Genomic DNA, 20,975 nt, shown 5'->3' on the forward strand with positions numbered 1-20,975 from the left:
CTTATTCCATAACATATACTGAGATGAAATTAAAACCGTACAACTGAATCGTGTGCATGGGATTTTAAAAATCGTATTTCATGATAAAGAAACGTTATGAAGACATAAGATTTTGCTGTTTAGCTTGGGAAATCATTTACTTAGGAAGGAGTAATTAGGAAGATAATCATTACTATAAAATGTATATATGTATTTGTAAAAGATATGTAGTCGTATAAATTGGTCTTTATTGCCAATAATAGTCGCTCTAAAAAGAAAGTCGTAGATTGTAAACCACGTTTAAGAAGTATTAAACCATTTTAAAACAATGTAGACCAAGTATTAAACCATTTTAAAACAATGTAGACCAAGTATTAAACCATTTTAAAACAATGTAGACCAAGTATTAAACCATTTTAAAACAATGTAGACCAAGTATTAAACCATTTTAAAACAATGTAGACCAAGTATTAAATCATTTTGAAGACCCGTTCACACGATCCGATTTTTCGGATTCGATGTTGTCGGATCCTACAAAACGGATCTTTTGAACACATATAAAGTGAGCCTCCAACAGTCGGATCCGTCATTCTGAGGGGCTGATTACACGAGCCCGGGTAGCCGGGATTCAGTCAAGCGTTAAATGATTTTGACGAATGGAAACGATTCAACAACTAATTTGGCCTAATTTGAAAATTACAACAGCAATGACTTGTGGCGCTAAACAAACAGTTGTAATTTTCAACCTTGAAGTTTTGGCCTCTTTCAATCCCTCGAAATCACTTCACCCTCACTGAATGCCAGCTAGCCGGGATCATGTAAACAGCCCCTAAAAAATCAGGTGGAAACAGAACTTGCTCTATTTTCATACGACAAGATCAAAGGAAGCGGACTAGTCAAATTACATAGATTTGAAAAAGACTTGGAAACGAGAACAAAAATACGCAAAATATATCGATAAATGTACTGGATAACACAAATGGCTGCTTTTAAGACTATAAATATCTAAATGAATATATATATTAACAAAATGATCTGACCGTCTGAACAAGCAACCAAAAGTTGGAACCAAAACAATCGGATCCGATAAATCGAATCGTGTGATTATCCCGAACGTTTATTTTATTACATCAACCAAATCACTTTGGATTTATACAATCTGTTCGATTTATAAATTTGGATTTATACAATACATAGACAAACTTTTTGCTAGTTTTCTTTTTTTGCTTTGTACATTTTAAAGAAAGTGCAACGATAGATTAACAGTCGAAGAATTGACCTTAATATACCAAAGAGGTTCACACAGAGCAGAATGTATTTTTATGTTTAATATTGGCTGAAATTCTCGAAAATATTGTTTCCATAAAAGTACCATGTTTTAGTTTTAATCGTCGTTCTCCTTACAATCTTCTATGTACGTATGTCCTTGTTAATTTTTCGTTTGCTTCGAGAATGTCTTCCTCAAGTCAATCGAGCGACTTTATCACAAGCACAAACAGGCAAAAAGCAACAAGTTTTAAAATCCGAAAGAAGAAAATCAAGCAAAACCATGTAGCAATGAAATTTGAGCGAGATCCTAGAAAACAAGCGCATTTATTTCATAGACTAAAAACCACAAACATTAGTCATACACGATAATGAAACAAGCGTAAAGTGAACATTTACCATGTATAATGACTGATAGAGGGGAAATTTGACACCAATTCGCGGAAGCACTGGATGGGAAGGTATGATCATTGAACTAAAATACACGGAACGCATATAATTGAAGCCATATCTTACGCCAGACACGCGAGATTTTACCCCAGACACGCGTGTGTAATGTTTCGAGATTCACTCGCGGAGTAATAATTGAATGACTACACACGCGTGTCTGGGGTAAAATCTCGCGTGTGTGGAGTAAAATCACGGCTTCAAAAAATTATTAGGGTTTTGTATAACAGGTAGCGTTCCATGCATTTTAGTTCAATGGTTATGATAGGTCACCACTGACATGAGTTACGGGCAAGGTTGCATGTAAAAACGTACCAATGAATAGTTACGTAAATTAATATTAATTCTACAACTTCCTAAAGCAAGTGTAAAATGAAGAAATTATCATTCATTATCTTCATTCATTGCCAGATCGACACACCAAACACCGTGAAAACCATTACATCATCACAGCATATTACCAACACTGATCTCTGTTATAGTGGATGAAACAATGCTGTCGTTTAACCGATCGTGTTTGTCAATACTGTCATGTGACGTGTCAGTCTCATCTTCGTGGAAATTTGCAGACAGAACTAAAGAGAATAATGGACAAATAGTAATTTATGTAACGAACAACAGTCCTAAAAATTATAGTAAGTTAAATGAGGCTTTTAAAACTGTAGTACGTACAGTGAGCTTGAAGTATGATATGTGACGAAACAAGGAGGTTGACTACATTATAGATTACAACATACTGTAGTACGTACAGTGAGCTTGGAGTATGATATGCGACGAAACAAGGAGGTTGACTACATTATAGATTACAACATACTGTAGTACGTACAGTGAGCTTGGAGTATGATATGCAACGAAACAAGGAGGTTGACTACATTATAGATTACAACATACTGTAGTACGTACAGTGAGCTTGGAGTATGATATGTGACGAAACAAGGAGGTTCACTACAATATAGATTACAACAAACTGTAGTACGTACAGTGAGCTTGGAGTATGATATGTGACGAAACAAGGAGGTTCACTACAATATAGATTACAACAAACTGTAGTACGTACAGTGAGCTTGGAGTATGATATGTGACGAAACAAGGAGGTTCACTACATTATAGATTACAACAAACTGTAGTACGTACAGTGAGCTTGGAGTATGATATGTGACGAAACAAGGAGGTTCACTACATTATAGATTACAACATACTGTAGTACGTACAGTGAGCTTGGAGTATGATATGTGACGAAACAAGGAGGTTGACTACAATATAGATTACAACATACTGTAGTACGTACAGTGAGCTTGGAGTATGATATGTGACGAAACAAGGAGGTTCACTACATTATAGATTACAACATACTGTAGTACGTACAGTGAGCTTGGAGTATGATATGTGACGAAACAAGGAGGTTGACTACATTATAGATTACAACATACTGTAGTACGTACAGTGAGCTTGGAGTATGATATGTGACGAAACAAGGAGGTTGACTACATTATAGATTACAACATACTGTAGTACGTACAGTGAGCTTGGAGTATGATATGTGACGAAACAAGGAGGTTGACTACATTATAGATTACAACATACTGTAGTACGTACAGTGAGCTTGGAGTATGATATGTGACGAAACAAGGAGGTTGACTACATTATAGATTACAACAAACTGTAGTACGTACAGTGAGCTTGGAGTATGATATGTGACGAAACAAGGAGGTTCACTACATTATAGATTACAACAAACTGTAGTACGTACAGTGAGCTTGGAGTATGATATGTGACGAAACAAGGAGGTTCACTACATTATAGATTACAACATACTGTAGTACGTACAGTGAGCTTGGAGTATGATATGTGACGAAACAAGGAGGTTCACTACATTATAGATTACAACAAACTGTAGTACGTACAGTGAGCTTGGAGTATGATATGTGACGAAACAAGGAGGTTGACTACATTATAGATTACAACATACTGTAGTACGTACAGTGAGCTTGGAGTATGATATGTGACGAAACAAGGAGGTTCACTACATTATAGATTACAACATACTGTAGTACGTACAGTGAGCTTGGAGTATGATATGTGACGAAACAAGGAGGTTGACTACAATATAGATTACAACATACTGTAGTACGTACAGTGAGCTTGGAGTATGATATGTGACGAAACAAGGAGGTTCACTACATTATAGATTACAACAAACTGTAGTACGTACAGTGAGCTTGGAGTATGATATGTGACGAAACAAGGAGGTTGACTACATTATAGATTACAACAAACTGTAGTACGTACAGTGAGCTTGGAGTATGATATGCGACGAAACAAGGAGGTTCACTACATTATAGATTACAACAAACTGTAGTACGTACAGTGAGCTTGGAGTATGATATGTGACGAAACAAGGAGGTTCACTACATTATAGATTACAACATACTGTAGTACGTACAGTGAGCTTGGAGTATGATATGTGACGAAACAAGGAGGTTCACTACATTATAGATTACAACAAACTGTAGTACGTACAGTGAGCTTGGAGTATGATATGCGACGAAACAAGGAGGTTCACTACATTATAGATTACAACAAACTGTAGTACGTACAGTGAGCTTGGAGTATGATATGTGACGAAACAAGGAGGTTCACTACATTATAGATTACAACATACTGTAGTACGTACAGTGAGCTTGGAGTATGATATGCAACGAAACAAGGAGGTTGACTACATTATAGATTACAACATACTGTAGTACGTACAGTGAGCTTGGAGTATGATATGTGACGAAACAAGGAGGTTGACTACATTATAGATTACAACATACTGTAGTACGTACAGTGAACTTGGAGTATGATATGTGACGAAACAAGGAGGTTCACTACATTATAGATTACAACATACTGTAGTACGTACAGTGAGCTTGGAGTATGATATGTGACGAAACAAGGAGGTTCACTACATTATAGATTACAACATACTGTAGTACGTACAGTGAGCTTGGAGTATGATATGTGACGAAACAAGGAGGTTCACTACATTATAGATTACAACAAACTGTAGTACGTACAGTGAGCTTGGAGTATGATATGTGACGAAACAATGAGGTTGACTACATTATAGATTACAACATACCTTGTTCTCTTATACTTTCGGGAATTTCATTCTGTTTAACGCTCTTGACGATCTTTATAGCTGAGTCTACGGTATCGATGGTCTGCGTTATCTCCTGATACGCTTGTTTACTGTCAGATGCATCAAAATTAGCATCAATATCAGTTGATGACGACACTTCCGTTTGAGTGTCGTCACCTTCTGTTCCAATTGTGGCATATACATAAGCCACGTTGTCAGTTGAAATAAATCTTGATACGGAGCTATAACCGGATGTGACAAGAGATACAGATTGTGATGTCATATCATTTTCGTTCCCAGGCTCCTGCATTATATTACTCGGAGGGGTCTCTGTAATCACCACGGGAACGCCCTGTATAGGTAAAACGTTTTAGATACTTAGGTAAAACGTTTTAGATACTTAGGTAAAACGTTTTAGATACTTAGGAAAAACGTTTTAGATACTTAGGTAAAACGTTTTAGATACTTAGGTAAAACGTTTTAGATACTTAGGTAAAACGTTTTAGATACTTAGGTAAAAACTTTCACTGACTTACGAAAAATGACAAAACATGCAATGAAGATTCTATTGTTTTTCAGAACTTACGGGTACTCTAAAATTCTTCTTTAATCACAATGGCAAATTGCTATTTTCATGACAATGTTTAGATTTGTCACTTCGACAAAGCCTCTGTTTTATTATAGATAAAAATATTGTGATGTATAATACAAATATAGTAGGAAAGAAGTACAACAAAGGCAATGTATGACGTTTTCTGGTGGAATGATAGAAAACTTTCAAAATTGTTTCACATTTCATGGTACCAGTGACGTAACCAGCTCGCAAATTTTAGTCCTACAGACAGTTTTAGTCCTGCAGACAGTTTTAGTCCTGTAGCAAGCCCGCAAGTTTCAGTCCTGCAGACAGTTTTAGTCTTGAAGCAATCCCACAAGTTTCAGTCCTACAGACAGTTTTAGTCCTGCAGACAGCTTTAGTCCTGTAGCAAGCCCGCAAGTTTTAGTCCTGCAGACAGTTTTTGTCCTGTAGCAATCCCGCAAAGTTTTAGTCCTGCAGACAGTTTTAGTCGTGTAGCAAGCCCGCAAGTTTCAGTCCTGCAGACAGTTTTGTCTTGAAGCAAGCCCACAAGTTTCAGCCCTGCAGACAGTTTTACGTAGTCATGTAGATAGCCCGTAGGTTTTAGTCCAAGCCAGCGCTCTAGTTTTGGTCCTGCTATGTATGCAAATTTCAGATGATAATAATTATTAATTTCTTTGGAAATCTATTCTTTTCATTCAAAGTGAACACAGAAAAATTAACATAGAAGGACTAAATATGCGGGATGGCTACATCAGCGTGAGTAGCATATAAATATCAGTTGTGCTAATGCTCTAGTAAAAACCAAAAATATGTAGTAAGAAATAATAAGAAACAATTTTATAACTCTACAAACCTGCATTTTTTACAAGAATCTATAAAAAACAATTACGTCATTTTACAAACCTGAAGTTGGCTATCAGTTGTTATGGTAACAGGTATGGTGATGTGACCAGTTGTTACATCAGACATATCACTCAGTGACGAATTTATAGCTTGCATTGCCGCTACTGCTGACGTATCGTCTGATGACATCACCATGGAATATGTACGTCCATTATCAGTGCTCGTGAACTCAAGACGAGGTCGTTTTAAATCAGGATCATCAGAACTCGATACATAAGTTTCGTGACCTGAAATAGAAGAGCAAAACTGAAATCAAGCAATTTAAAAACATGGCCAGAAAGTAATAACGGTATTATAGTAGTTAGTGCCCAGTGACCCCTTAAAAATAAAAAACATGGCCAGAAAGTACGTGATAACGGTATAACGGTATTATAGTAGTGAGTCCCGCCGTCTCAAAATATAACGGTACTAAGGGAAGTGAGTGGACAGTAAGTCCCCCCCCCCTCTTACAAAAAACAACCTCCAGCATTCATCTATAGTTAATGATGAATATACGTGCGTTGAATATAATTCTACCGACAGCAATGCGAACGGCAACGTTGATGTAAATACGTGTACGCATGCGCCGATTAAAATAGTGCCGTTCTGGCTAAGCGTGCTCGACGCCATTCTCTTTAATTTGCGTTGTGCGAGAACGGCATTAATAAATTGCACAAACAATCGAAGTCTTCTGAAAGAACAACATCAAGGTAAACTGTTTTGATTTTAGACTAGTTATTTATTACTATTTTGCAAGTATTGAGGCTTTAAAATATCATGTTAAGTCAAAGCTTCACTTGCTTTTGTATTTCTGTTTATATTTTTATTATGTCTTTGAAGGATGAATTATTTAACTGCAATATACTTCGAGGTTACATTGTTTTGCTAAGAAATCGTATTTTTCTGTTCAATTAGTGTTCCTATGAAATGGACTGAGCTGCATGATCAGATATTTGTACGAGAAATTTTGTTGATTCAACCATGGAGCAGTAAGAAAGCATCTCCTGAAAGAGGAGAAGCATGGATGAAGATAGCTACTTCATTGAATTCTTTAGAAACACCAACGTTTCGTGTAACTCAAAGGTCTGTACGTGATCGATATGCTGTGCTTTAAAAGAAACATAAGAAGATTCATGATGAAAATCTTGCAAGTGGAAATCATGCCAGGAGAATGAAGTAGATCTTGGCATGGATGAAATTATCACATTGTTTCATGAAGCTGATATGGAGCATGAAAGAGCATTAAAGGAAAAGAAAAGAAAAGATGAAGCCAGTCAGGCAGCTGAAATGAGACAGCAATCCCTTGAATCGTTTGGTGAAACTCCCAAGAGATCCGAGTTAACTGATTCTGAGGTAAAACTGCCAAAAGAAAACGCAGTAGTAGTTCTGACATGGTTTTGTATTTAAGAGAAAAAAGTGAGAGAGAGGCTGAGTTGAAGAAGAAGGAATTGGAAATAATGCAGCAGCAAACTGCCAAAGATTGTGAATTAAAAGAAAATGACATGAAACTTAGAAAAGAAGCAATGGAAGTAGCCCAAAATCAAAATAATTCTGTGCTGAATCAGCTTATCGAATTGCAAAGGACTCAACAACAGCAATTCATGCAGTTGATGAGGCACCAGCAGGAGCAAAGTTCATGCATGATGGCCCTTTTGAATAAGTTAACTTCTTGAAAATGAACAATGACATAGACTATTACCAGAGAACAGCCTCCTCTTTTTGTTTATGCTGTGATGATAACAGATCAAAGTAAACTTGTTTACAAATCCCAATTGTTTCAGTTTTTTAAAGTAAATATGTAAAAAAGTATATGCAGTTTCATGCTGTCTTTCATATTTTACAACTATTGTGCAAATGTTTAAATTTTTGCATTTAAATCTATTTATTAATGTTCTGTTTTGAAAAAATTTCTTATGAACAATGGCCTTTTTTTAATCATTTACATGAAGTAATTGTGTATAGTGGGTGGGTCAATGCCAAAGTATTTTGCTGTTGTTGTGCCATACAGGCATGCCTTTGCATTTTCTATAAGAGCACCCAACTGCACTCAAACGTACTTTCAAATTTTTTTTAAAGTCCAAAAATTTGAAGTAATTTACAATGCCACCAAACAACCATTCAACAGCTATTCTCACTTGACTCATAGATTTGTTCCATTGTTTTTGTTGTTCTGTAACTACAGCTCCTCGGAAAGGGCCCTGTAATTGTGGTCTGAGAGGGTATGCAGGATCAACATATATGCATAAAATATCCCTTGCATGTTTAATAAACATTGCTGTAACATGTTGAGAATACCAGATTGGGAAAGCATTGCACTATCATGCCTTTTTCCTTCGACTGGACCATAAAGAATACATATATGTTAATCCTAGGATTAACATATATATATTCTCTGATGATGGCTTTCGAATAAAGTCGAAACACGGTGCCATCCAGTAAACTGCTATAGTGGCGAGAATCTCTCGTCCATACGCAGTTGAAAAGAGATTTGACTCGTCTCCAATCCCTGTGGGCTTGGTAGCTCAACAGGTAGAGCGGCGGACTAGTATCCCGAAGGTGCGAGTTCAAATCTCGTCCAAGTCACATGTTTTTTATGTGCATTTTAAAACTGTGTTAGGATTAATATATATGTATTCTCTGATGATGGCTTTGGAATAAAATGGACCATAAAGATTAGCTAGCATGCATGATGGTGTTGCAATGGATTGAAACTTAATGGCATGAACTTTCTTGCGTTCATTTTAAAGTGTACGTTGCTATCGACCTGGTCGTGCAACAGGACGAGCAGTCCCGTCGATGAACTCCCAGCAATTGTTAAGAGCTGTACCCTTTTAATGTATAACTGTGGCAAACTCCTCTAAATTTTCTGGTTGCAACCATGCCTGGTTAAGATCAGTGAGCAAATGATGCCATCATTCATGAATTACGTTCAGAACTTGATTCGATATCATGCACAACTGAGGTTAAGGTCTTGCAAATCTATGAATCTTATCAACATATGTGCACGGATAAGCAAACCTCTTTAAAAAAATACATATAGCCCCTCAATGTTGTCTACTTTTAGTCCATTATAGCATTTTATTTCCCCAGGCAATTCCAATATTTCAGCAAGGTTGTAAATATCATTTCGGAAGAAGCGAAATTCTGCTACACATTCATCAACTGTCATTCGATCTAAATCGAAGTCTTCATGACGCCAAAACGGTATCCTAGGGCTTTTGGGCTTAGGGCCTGTTTATATGGAGCCGAGTTACCCGGCTGAGCGAGTTACTCGCGAGTTACTCGTCGCATAAAATGTATGTATTTCCCGGTGAATCGTTTGTATGACACATCCGAGTAACTCGCCTTGCCGGGTAACTCGGTTTGTGTAAGCGTGTTACCCGGCTAGGCGGGATGAATTTTTCCATCTAAACGCATTTGCCGGGTAACTCGGCGAGGCGAGAAACTTGGCTATGTTGGTACGCATGCGTACTAAGCCTTGTACTTGCACCATTATTATTCAAAAACATACACATATCATAATTTTCAATTTTATATTCACCCATTCCATTTTTGCTGCGAAACTGTGAGGCTTTTTAAAATCTCGCGCCTTTACTCGAAGTTAGCATTGCGAAACTTCATTTAAGACAAATGAACGGAAGTACTAGCCGAGTTACCCGATGCCATATAAACAGATCACTTTTTCAAACCCGGTTGAGCGAGTAACTCGCTCAGCCGGGTAACGCGGCTCCATATAAAGAGGCCCTTAGTTACATCGTATAGCAGAGCAAATTCTTCATCATCTATTGCGTTCAAAGCATGAGCGAAAACAGTAATTTCCCTAAGACTCGGCATATTAAAATTTAATGAATCTTTATTTACACACAAAAGTCTTAGCACATGCAACCGTAAGGTTAAATTTAAGCGGGAAACGGCAAAGTCAACCGCGCGACCGTTCCAGTCCCCTAGAGTTGCCGTTGCCTTTGCAGGCGCTTAATCGTAAGGTCTCTGGCTTACGTAGCTAGCCTAAATGCAGTAAATAAGTATAGCTATAATGTTGATGTTAATGTTAGCGTCAGTGTAGATGTGGTAAGTAAAAGAGTATGTTTTGACATGCGCAATGCTTTAAATAAACATAAGTAGACTCTCACCGTCTGCCATTGTGACACCAGATAAATCACCATGTGTTGTTCTCTTATGTAAAGCCAATGTAGACGCCTGTCTGTACGTTTTATCACATATATTACACGTGTATGGTTTATTATGAGTATGAACCACGTGATGTTTATACAGACTGGAGTACTCCGTGAAGCTTTTTTTACAACCATCAACTTGACAAACGTACGGTCTTTCACCTAAACCATCGTAAATATCGTTTACAATACAGCTATCATCGTGCCTCTATAAATCTCGTGGATCACCACATTGACCTCGAAGTTAATTAAATTTTCGTGTATAAATAATTGCGCATAAGCGATGATTTATTCGATATCCTAGTCAATGTTGTTATCAGAATAAATTCTAATCTGAGAAAACGATGTTATAACAAGAACTTGATCAATTCCATGTTGAACTTAAAAAAGGCAAACATTTATAGCTTCCAACTTATGACTCGATAAAACTTGCTTCGTCGACCATAGTCGCAATGTAAGCAACAAAAGTATATGTAAATAAGCAAGTGACGCACAAGTTCACCGTCGACGATAGAAATAATTTGTGGTTTTTCTTTTGAAAGAACACATTGTCAAATAATTCCATCAATTCAGAAATTTTACGGTATGATTTTGACAACGTTTTTTCATTCCGAGATAGACTTTTTTCATCCTCTCACCTGATACATTAAAATAACATTGCAGTAATTTTGGATCCTGCTACATTTTGCCCCCCCTCCGTCTCTCAAATTAAAACAGGTTGGCTAGAGCCAGATGGAAGAAACCTTTAATAGAACGTACCTGTATGTATTCTTGTGTGATTCTTATAGTTTGTAGCACTTGCAAACGACTTCTTACATCCTTCATATTCACAAACATAAGGTCTCTCTCCAGTATGTGTTCGCATGTGAACCTTTCGTATGTTGGATGTCGTGAAAGAACGATTACAAGATTCGTAAAGACATTTGAAAGGTCTTTCACCTGAAGAGAGAACTCCGGGTTAGATAAAGATGAAAAATTCCTACCATTCATGCTAATGTACTACACACAATCATAAATACGAGAAAACGTAGCTTCTTTACTGTTGTTTTATATTGTTTAAACAAATGCATTCTCTTCCCTACGAAAACATCGGAGATTGCTCAGTCTTACCTGTGTGTGTTCTAATGTGTTTCTGTAAATCTCCAGACGTTTTAAATGCTTTATTGCACTGAGGTTCAGGACAACTGTATGGCTTTTCGCCAGTATGTGTTCTTGTATGACTTTTTAAGCCATATCCTGTGGCAAACGCTTTGTTACAATGAGGGTAGGTACACTTATAAGGTTTTTCTCCACTATGAGATCTCTCATGAACCTGGATGGGGAAAAAAGGAAATCTTTGAACAATATGTCTTATCACATTCTGTGAACATCGTCACACAAATAATGTTTAGTCACACTCTGAAAGAGTGTAGCTGCACTGTTGAAAAGCTATAACTGTACTGTAGAACAGTGTAATTTCGCCGTTAAATGCGGTTTATTGACTGGCTGAAAAGCAGTTAAAGCCGATCAAACTTCTTTTCAATTGAAAAACAAACATGGCGATCTTTTAAAATTCAAGAATAACAAATAGAAGTAAAAACACGCGCACTTCGTGTTTGCCACGCAACTTCTCGTTTCACCCAACTTTCTCTCGTGTTTCTATAGAAACTCGGAAAATGCTTTCTGTTTCTTAATATTGTATAGCTTCTCGTGCAATTACGGCGAAACATGCACTCGTAAGTTTTTTATATGCTGCAAACATGCAAATATTATTACCTTGAGGTGATGAGCTGTAGTATAAACTTTTCCACATCCATTATGTTGACATTGGAACGGCTTCATTCCCGAATGTGTTTTGATGTGTTTATTGAGATCACTTTGAGTGATAAAAGCTTTATCACATCCTTGTGAGTCACATTCAAACATATCTCCTGTGTGACTGCGAATGTGAGCCTTGAGACGGTACGGAGTCGAGAATTGTTTTGAACAACCAACAACTGCGCAAGGAAACGACTTTTTTATCAACGAGCCGCTGTCCTGAAAGTATAACAAATATTCTACATACACTATGCTGCGATCAGATTGATTGAGTAAATTAGCAGAATTCTTTTCAAATGCAACACAAACACGCAAACATAAACATTGAAAATTTCTGGGAATGTAACGAGGAATTTGCAGAAAACTCATATAGCATAATAATGTCATATGAATAGAGTAAAGCCATACATATGTTTTGTTGGAGTTTAACACTATTTCTGAGCAAAAAATGTTTTACACAATGCTGATGTGAAACACGTTTAAAGACCTGTTCACACGATCCGATTTTTTCGGATCCTAAAAACAGATCGTGTGAACACATCCGTCAGCCTGAAAAGTCCAGGAAAAGACCAGGACGGTCAAGGACCAAATTAATAAAAAATCAGAGACTATCGTGACAACTCACGCAAAAAACACGCTTCTTTCAAAAAACTACTTAACACGTATCCGCAACATTACATAAGTTATAAGCCCAATCTTATGGCTTTATCATATGGGGGTTAAAAATCCAATCTTATTACAGCTTTTGCGATCGTCATTTCATGAAACTTTTTACATGATAAACAATAACCCGTATTTAGGCTGTATTGCCAACACAAAAGAACAAATAATTCTGATTTTCAAGGACTTTCAAGAACCGCAAGCACTTTTTCAGGTTTTCCACGTCTGGATTATCAATTGTTTTCAGGGACTTTGCAGGTTTTTAAGCACCTGTACGAACCCTGTTACTTATTGAATGGAGAGTTCGAAGGCAGATTTCCTCCTCGAACGAAGCCAACGACCTCTCCATTGATAACTGTCCGGAAATGTCTTGCGCGCAGTAGAGTGAATATACAGTAGGGCCGCTCCATTGAATTTTTTTCGCACCACGCCTATCTTTTTACGCATGTGATTACCCTAGAGGCAGCCTGTCAGTTGCTTTTTCTGACAAATAGAAATGATGTAACAGGCAACGGCAGCCAGTAATCTAATTAAATACACCACTGCCAGTCGCACAAGAAGTGGATCTACTGTATATTCCCTATACTGTGGTCCTTAGTAAAGACGAAACGTCTATACTAGGTGGTTTATTTTATAGCACGTCTCTCGCTACTCTGTTATGCAACAAAATGGCTTACGTGATGATGCTCATGAGAGGGATCTTCAAGGACATATAAGGTGGCGTGATGATCGTGATTAGTCACGTGTTGAGTATCCATGTTTGAAGTAAACTGAGACAAAGCTGCAATTTGTTGATCCGTAGGTGACGTGTGTGATATTGTTGCCATAGCAATACCATCATATGAAGCAGACTCTGTTGCTATGACAACATTGCCTCCGTTTGCATGGTGTACAAAAGTAGCTGTTTAAAAAAAAGATGGACGATTGGAGAAAGAAGGAATGGATTGGCGACAGTTGTTTTTTTTTTGGGGGGGGGAGGGGGGAGGAGATGGTTACTCAAGATTGGATTAGATCATTACGCAAATTTCGTTGCTACTTGTTGTCATGCCGTGTCAGACTTATAGTGCTAAATTCTGTTCCCCTTTTATTATGATTTGGAGATTTTTGATAGTGTGCTGGATTAAACGCAAATCACAACAGATTTTACTTAATTAAATTGTTTGGTATGCTAGCATTTGGTAGGGAAATTGGCCGCTCTACTGCAACCCATTTAACCAAGGCTAGACGCGATGCACATTCCTCCGCACCCCTCTCTTAAATTCATCTAGGGGGAAATTGGCCACCCTTTTCTGCAACCAATCAGGCAAAGCTAGGAGTGGTGCCCATTCCTCCGCCCCCCCTCTCCTAAATACATCCCCGTGAGAGGGGATGACAGTCAGTCTATTTAAAATCAAAAACAATGTTCCTATACATGTTTGGTGTTAGAATTGTAGTTTTACTTAATGACGATTGGGATAAAGCTATTAATTATTTATTAATTAATTATTTTATTTGTTTCACACAAAATCTTATTTGCTTCAGCAAAGCATATCTCCTAACCAATGAAACTACGCTAGTTCTGTCGTTTAAATTGTTATTATATTTCCTGACGCTAAAGAACAAAATACAAATCATAGTACCTTCACCAGAACCAGAGGGAGGCAAACTAACACTTCCAGGTAAGAGTTCAGCCAAAGCCACACCACTCTGATCTAAATACACCGTGCCTGGATCTGAAGTGACAACAGCTACGGTCGAAGATACGAGGTCGTTAGCCGTAAGGTTGTCATGGTGATCAGAATTTGAGTAATCATTGGACACATGGTTGCTATCAAGAGCTGAAACACAAATTACAATATTTTTCCTAGCAATCTATAAAATTTCATACAAAATAGGGAAAGAAGGATACAAAGAGAGACATAACAAATTTTTATCTTTAAATGGAGTCACATGACTTACGGTTTTCAGACGTGTCGTCATCCAACATGACGTCGGCTCCGGAAGTGTTTAGCGAGGATGGCTCAGCAGCCGTCTATATGATGCAAAAAATTCAATGAACGTTCTCTTGAATAATGTAAAGATTACAAACATTAGAATAAATAAAAATAAGTCAATATACAAATATTTTCTATGAAAAAAGATCTTTTGGCTACGTTCTTCAAGCAGCTGGCATTCAATGCAGTTGAAATGTAGAAAGCTTCAAGCACTACTTAAGCTTTTTGAACCTCTACAAACAATTACATGGGACAGCAATGGGCTCGCCCGTTTCTGTTGTAGTTGCTGAAATTGTAATGCAATCTATAGAGGAACGGGCACTCACGACTTACAAACATGCATTACCTTTTTGGTTTCGCTTCGTAGATGACACAATCACAGCACTACATGCAGACGACATTGATGACTTTCACACTCACATCAACAAACAGAACAGCCACATACAATTTACCAAAGATGTCGAAGAAAACGGAACTCTTCCTTTTCTCGACTGTTTGGTAAAACACGACAATCAAAAACTACGAAAACAGTTTATCGCAAGCCAACACATACTGACCGACTACTAGACCAATCATCTTACAACCCTACATCACACAAAGCCACCAAAATCAGAACATTAACAAGACGTGCACAAATCATATGTGATTCACCGGACGCTCTACAAAACGAAAACAACAATCTCATACGTGTTTTTGAAAAAAACAACAACAACTCTGACTTTATCAAACGCAACACTTACAAACTCAACGAACCCAACGAAACGAACAACTCAGTGACAACAGCAACGATACCTTACATCTAAGGTACGTCTGAGACTATCTCGCGTATCTTACGACCATACAACATACGTGTCGCACATAAACCAATCACAACGTTACGACAAGTACTAACGAACATAAAGGACAAAGAACAAGCCAACGAACGACAAGGTGCAGTTCACAAAATAAACTGCTCCGATTGCCACGCCTCCTATATCGGGGAAACTGGCAGGAACTTAAACATAAGACTTACTGAACACAAACGAGCTACTAAGAAACAAGACAAAACTAATCACATTGCCAAACATCACCGAATCACAAAGCACAACATTGACTGGGACTCGGCAAAATGCATTACATACAGTACTGACTATAGACAACGGCTTACATTAGAAAGTTGGTATACCAACTTGGAACAAACCCCCCTGAACAGATCACAGCAATTACCGGCACCTTACAAACGACTTATTCACAATACAAACAAACGATCAACTAAAAACATTACACTTCACACTAATTCACAATGACAATACACAATTGACACCCACACATTACAACTAAAAACATCACACCTAAATCACACATCACAACTAAAAATAAAATATTCACTTCACACTAATTCACAATGACAATACACATTTCCTGTACACACAATACAATGAGGTAAGAACCAGATAACAAATACGGCTAACCTGACGTTTACTCCTCATTTGACTCTAAAGATGACTACCGCTAAGGTTGTCGAAACGTCAGTCAACAACAACAAAAACAGTCCTTCTCAGGACTATACCAACCTGGACGATCGACATTTACAAACATGTAACGATACTCCCGGGTTCAAACCATTTACTTTATTACTTCTGGTGTATTCGTTACTTACATCTAGGTTCCCTGTGTCTGTTAGTACCGTGACTCCATTATTATGACCAGAATGAAAATCGTTACTATCAGAAGATGACGAGAACACTTGCTGTGGAGCCAAAAATAACCCAATTACTTCCTGACCTAGATAACGCAAATTTTGAAAAAGAATAACGTTAGAATGTCCACACAACCCCCCCGATAAAAAATAGGGGGGTGAGTTTTACGTTCTGGTACCAACTTAAAACTTTTATCGTGTCGCAATTTTTGCCATATCACTTTATTTCATCAACTGTGGGCAACTCCACGTGACTGACGTTACATTTGAAGGATTTGTTGACGCGAAAACCTTTATTAATTCTTTGCTATAATATTTCACCTTTCCATTTTTTTTATGAAAGTTTACTTACTATACCCTGTATCTGTTGTCTATATCAAACTGAACTAAATTTAAGTTTTTCTACTGTCTTCGACATCGAAGTGGCTGTGACTGATGTTACAGAAAATGGACAAGACCTTTTAAATATAGTTTATCAAATTCATAACATCTATTAATATAATAAATTTTTACACAGAAACTCACTTTCTAAGGCAAGGAGGGGTGCAGCAACGAAAACAATTTGACTGATGTTATGTGACTGACATTACAAAACTGTCATAGTTAAAGTCAGTTTTTGTCAGGGTAAAACACCAGATCTCCCATAATCTTCAAGCTGTTTCAAAACTGTGTGTTTACTGTGTGTTTCGGACTTACCACTTGATTTAACAATATCATGTTCGGAGCTTTCAACAGTAGAGTCTAACTCTGCATCATTATCCATTTTGATATCTGAAAATAAAATTCAAAATATAACAACTACGAACAATTGATATTTCACCATTTTGCAAATTATTTATTTAGAACAACATTATTCAAAACATGTTACCATTTAATACAAAGTTATAGTAGCTACCACAAAGAAATAAGACAGTGAATTCTACTGGTCATGTACAACTTCAACAGAAACAGCTCACCTTCTAAAACTCACTACAACCTCGGCAACTAGAATATGAATAAATGTTTAAGAATAAATGATATTAAACTAATCTTAGCCCCTCTCAACTAAACTGTCAATATTTTTCTCTTTCTAGACTAGAATACTCCAATGTCTATGTTCCAAAGTTAAAGCAATATAAAGAATGAGATAGCCATGTATACCCCCTTTTCACAGGACAAAATAACATACTATACAGAATATTTGGAATAAACAAAAAAATAAACCAGGGATAAAATGGTTATAACACTGCACATACATGTTTTATGAATGCTATTCTGTTATTTCAAAAGTGGGTGTTGTGGCTTGGAATAAAACTGATTTGCTGTATTATTTTGACAAACAATTAATAGAAATGATATGCATTCTATTTCTGAAAATTGCCACAAATTGAGTCATATTTCAAATCCTAATAATAACTAGGTTTATGTTTTAGTCGGTAAGCACGCCAACATTCTCCAGACAATAACAGGACTGAAATATAACATTGAAAGTCAAATTTAAATCAAACTAAAATAACATGGCTAAAAATTAAACAGAAAATGAAATTATAGCAATTTATCAAATCACAAAGCATGTTGTGCGGTATAACACATCAGTAAAATAGTTATGACATCAGAATAAGCACTTATAAAACATATCTCTTAAAGATTTGTGAGCATTTTATGCATTTTTGCTCAGGTGGCGAAGTTAAAGGCAACTCAATATTCAATTTTACGGAGTTTGAATTTCAGAAAGAGTACTGGTAATGACTGAAATAATAGTGTAAGGTATAATTCTGTGACTGTGCCTAAGAGTATAACACTTCCTACATTAATGATGCATAATGAGTATTGCATAGTGTGCTATCAACAAATACTTCAGCTGTCACTTTGCCACTAACCCATTTCTTAGAACTTACAAAATAAACACATAAATGTATACAAGAAGTTATGTATGTAAGAACATAGTTAATACATGGAAGGATGTTTATGTTCATAAAAACCCTGCAAACTTTACAAACGAGTTCAAAAATGCAAGTGTGTGGCCATAAATGAAACCTGACATATTTTCCTAACTTACACAATATAAGGGAATCAAAATGTAGCTATATCTATTAAGTATTTACAATTTCACATCACTAATGGATCATTAGTAATGCACTAAGGGAAAATTTGTAGATACAAATACAATCTAATATAATAGAAAATAAATTTATGGATGCTTATGGACTGGGAATTCATTGCTTTACTATCTAAAGAGACAGTTGGCGTACATTAAAGCTTAAGTCTTATATCAATATTTTCAAGACCAAAACTCTAACAGCAACATTCAAAGCAAATCCACAAGCCAAGCGAACACGAAGATCGGAACTGCTTATTTTACGGACATCAAAACAATTTTAGTATTTTGAACATGTAATTCATGAACTCTATTGTCAGTATTACAGCTCACGAAGGAACATTACCACCCCACACTTTCACTCTGAATACGAAAAACAGTAATTGTAAATGGCGCTTCAAACTTATAACGCAATTGTAGGAGTGGAATTATCTTTCTTGTCGCACAGAGACACACAAAGCAAGCAACACGAGAAGAAAAAGAGTAATCCTTCCCTTGAGTCATCGTGTTGACCGATATTCACTGCTTACCTTGAATATATTTCGCAAGGCACGCTGGTTGTTTAGTGATGAACCACGGGAAGAAGGACATACGACGCCATCAGACAACATCAAGTGACAACGTCACGAGATTCTATAATTTATTCAAAGCTGCCATCTAGTTCTTGTCTATGATTGGTCCATTTTCTTATCTAACAAATAGGTCATCAAAGGTCATGTATAAAGTCGACAACTTGCGTGTCAACGGATCCATAATCATGAATCCTAGCGGGAATAGGGTTCGAAATCAACAAAATGCAATAGCGAATCATGGTCAATATGTCAATGACAAGATGATTCCGTTTGGGTCTATGCTTTGCGTATGATTCACAGGACTGACAGGGCTGTAATTTTATTAATTTGTAAATATGTTTTGCAAGTGAAACATAAAATTTAAGCACAAACTATTGCTAGGTGGTTTTAGTCATATTTATTATTATGAAAGCATAAAATTGCAAAACATTGCCCAATCATAATATCTACAAATGATGTCAATATAGGCAAATTTATTTTGCCTAGGCAAATCCTATCAACCAATCAAATGTCTACAACACCGTCTCGACTTAGGCAAAATGGCTGCTTTGCCTAACGACACAGAGCTTTGTAGACAATCATACACATCTGGGCTACGAAACGTGTGAAGATTTCGTCATTTATTTGGAATATGATTGGAAATAAAAGTTAGATAATTGGACTGCGATTCTTCCAAAGCAAAAGTCGAACTATATTTATTTCACATATTTACCACAGGCACTTGCCTATTTTGCCTACCCCTAGATCCGCCCCTGTTATTAGTAGCAAAGCCAGCCAACTCGCAAGTTTTATGTAATGTAAATTTCAGACCATTAACATTATTCATTTCTCTAGAAATCTACTTTTTGTACAGTGAGTGAACACACAAAAAATTGAGTAGCAGGACCAACTTTGCCAGCAAGCTACGCGCTGATATTTTAGCATCTGAGACTCCAAAACTGGAAATCTTCAAAATGAGATCGGTGTAATTAATGCACAAAAACGAGTCACATAAAGAGCAATCCAGTAAAACATAAAACAGTCAGTTGGACGTTATATTTGACACACAGCAGACAGCTGATACTTTATCAGCTGCTAACGAAGGACGAAGTTTGCTGCGTTTTATCAGTCTTCTTTCGAGATAAATGATTAACTTAAAAAATACCTCCTTGATTATATTCGTATCACTATCGTATAATCATCTACCTTTATCGAGTTGCAAAACTCGGTTTGCTAAAATTACAAAAAGTCATTTTTTTGAGTGTTGTTGCTATCACACACAATTTGAGAATAGACAGATAGAGAATGCTCAATTTGCAAATGCAAATTACCAAAAAAAAGACCGGAAATTCAATAAAAACAACAATGATCGTCTGAATAACCATGACTGTATCTATATGTCAAGGTAGTAAGAACAATTAATCCTGAAAATTATTTCTGTTAGATTATTTATTCGTAAGTTTATTTATTATTTATCGCATGCTGGAGAGCTGAGAAATTATTTTGATATATCATCTTTTATGCATAAATTATATAAATATTGACTTAAGGAAGTTTTCTTGTGAGATAACAATTTTATGATGTTGACCAAGAACAAGTCTGATTTTTTTCTCCCCCCCCCCTCCCTCCTCCCAATGTACCTCACACACCACACTTGCACCCCTCACTCAATTGATCATCCCTTATCACTTATGAAAGTACAAGATAACAAGATACAACGTATGAAGAGTTTTTTTGGTACATTTTATTCTTAAAGCCTGTGAATATTGCAGAACAATGCAGTAATTTAAAT

At 36.6% G+C, this 20,975-nt stretch overlaps 1 protein-coding gene and 1 non-coding gene across 3 annotated transcripts; one reads left to right on the forward strand and one right to left on the reverse strand.

The window, feature by feature from the left end:
- Positions 1 to 1,989: 1,989 nt before the first annotated feature.
- Positions 1,990 to 19,232, reverse strand: LOC124454579 (zinc finger protein 143-like). 2 transcript variants are annotated; one of them, XM_047005351.1, is made up of 13 exons: positions 19,163 to 19,232; positions 17,252 to 17,326; positions 16,517 to 16,641; positions 14,843 to 14,915; positions 14,524 to 14,721; positions 13,582 to 13,805; positions 12,203 to 12,463; positions 11,558 to 11,759; positions 11,207 to 11,386; positions 10,406 to 10,609; positions 6,297 to 6,523; positions 4,817 to 5,168; positions 1,990 to 2,267 (listed from the first exon to the last, which is right to left on the reverse strand). In XM_047005351.1, exons 1-13 carry the CDS (start codon positions 19,221 to 19,223, stop codon positions 2,140 to 2,142), a joined length of 2,310 nt encoding a protein of 769 aa, XP_046861307.1. In that variant the 5' UTR covers positions 19,224 to 19,232; the 3' UTR covers positions 1,990 to 2,139. The 2 variants fall into 2 exon arrangements, with proteins under 2 accessions (XP_046861307.1, XP_046861308.1); XM_047005352.1 differs by lacking the exon at positions 19,163 to 19,232 and adding an exon at positions 17,512 to 17,539.
- On the forward strand, positions 8,787 to 8,858 carry Trnat-agu. The gene has a single exon. It is a non-coding gene; the product is annotated as a tRNA-Thr (tRNA).
- Positions 19,233 to 20,975: the final 1,743 nt, after the last annotated feature.

This window comes from Xenia sp. Carnegie-2017, unplaced genomic scaffold (assembly GCF_021976095.1).
Source record: "Xenia sp. Carnegie-2017 unplaced genomic scaffold, XeniaSp_v1 HiC_scaffold_3, whole genome shotgun sequence".
NCBI lineage: Eukaryota > Metazoa > Cnidaria > Anthozoa > Malacalcyonacea > Xeniidae > Xenia > Xenia sp. Carnegie-2017.

Bases quoted from the DNA above. Each gene is read 5' to 3' on its own strand.
- LOC124454579 (XM_047005351.1), bottom strand. From the start codon at position 19,223: ATGTCCTTCTTCCCGTGGTTCATCACTAAACAACCAGCGTGCCTTGCG. The intron at 12,464-13,581 runs GTAAGCCATTTT...TTATACTTTCAG, and splicing joins CCTCTCATGAGCATCATCAC to GACAGCGGCTCGTTGATAAA. The intron at 5,169-6,296 runs GTTTGTAAAATG...TTACCTATACAG, and splicing joins CAACTGATAGCCAACTTCAG to GGCGTTCCCGTGGTGATTAC.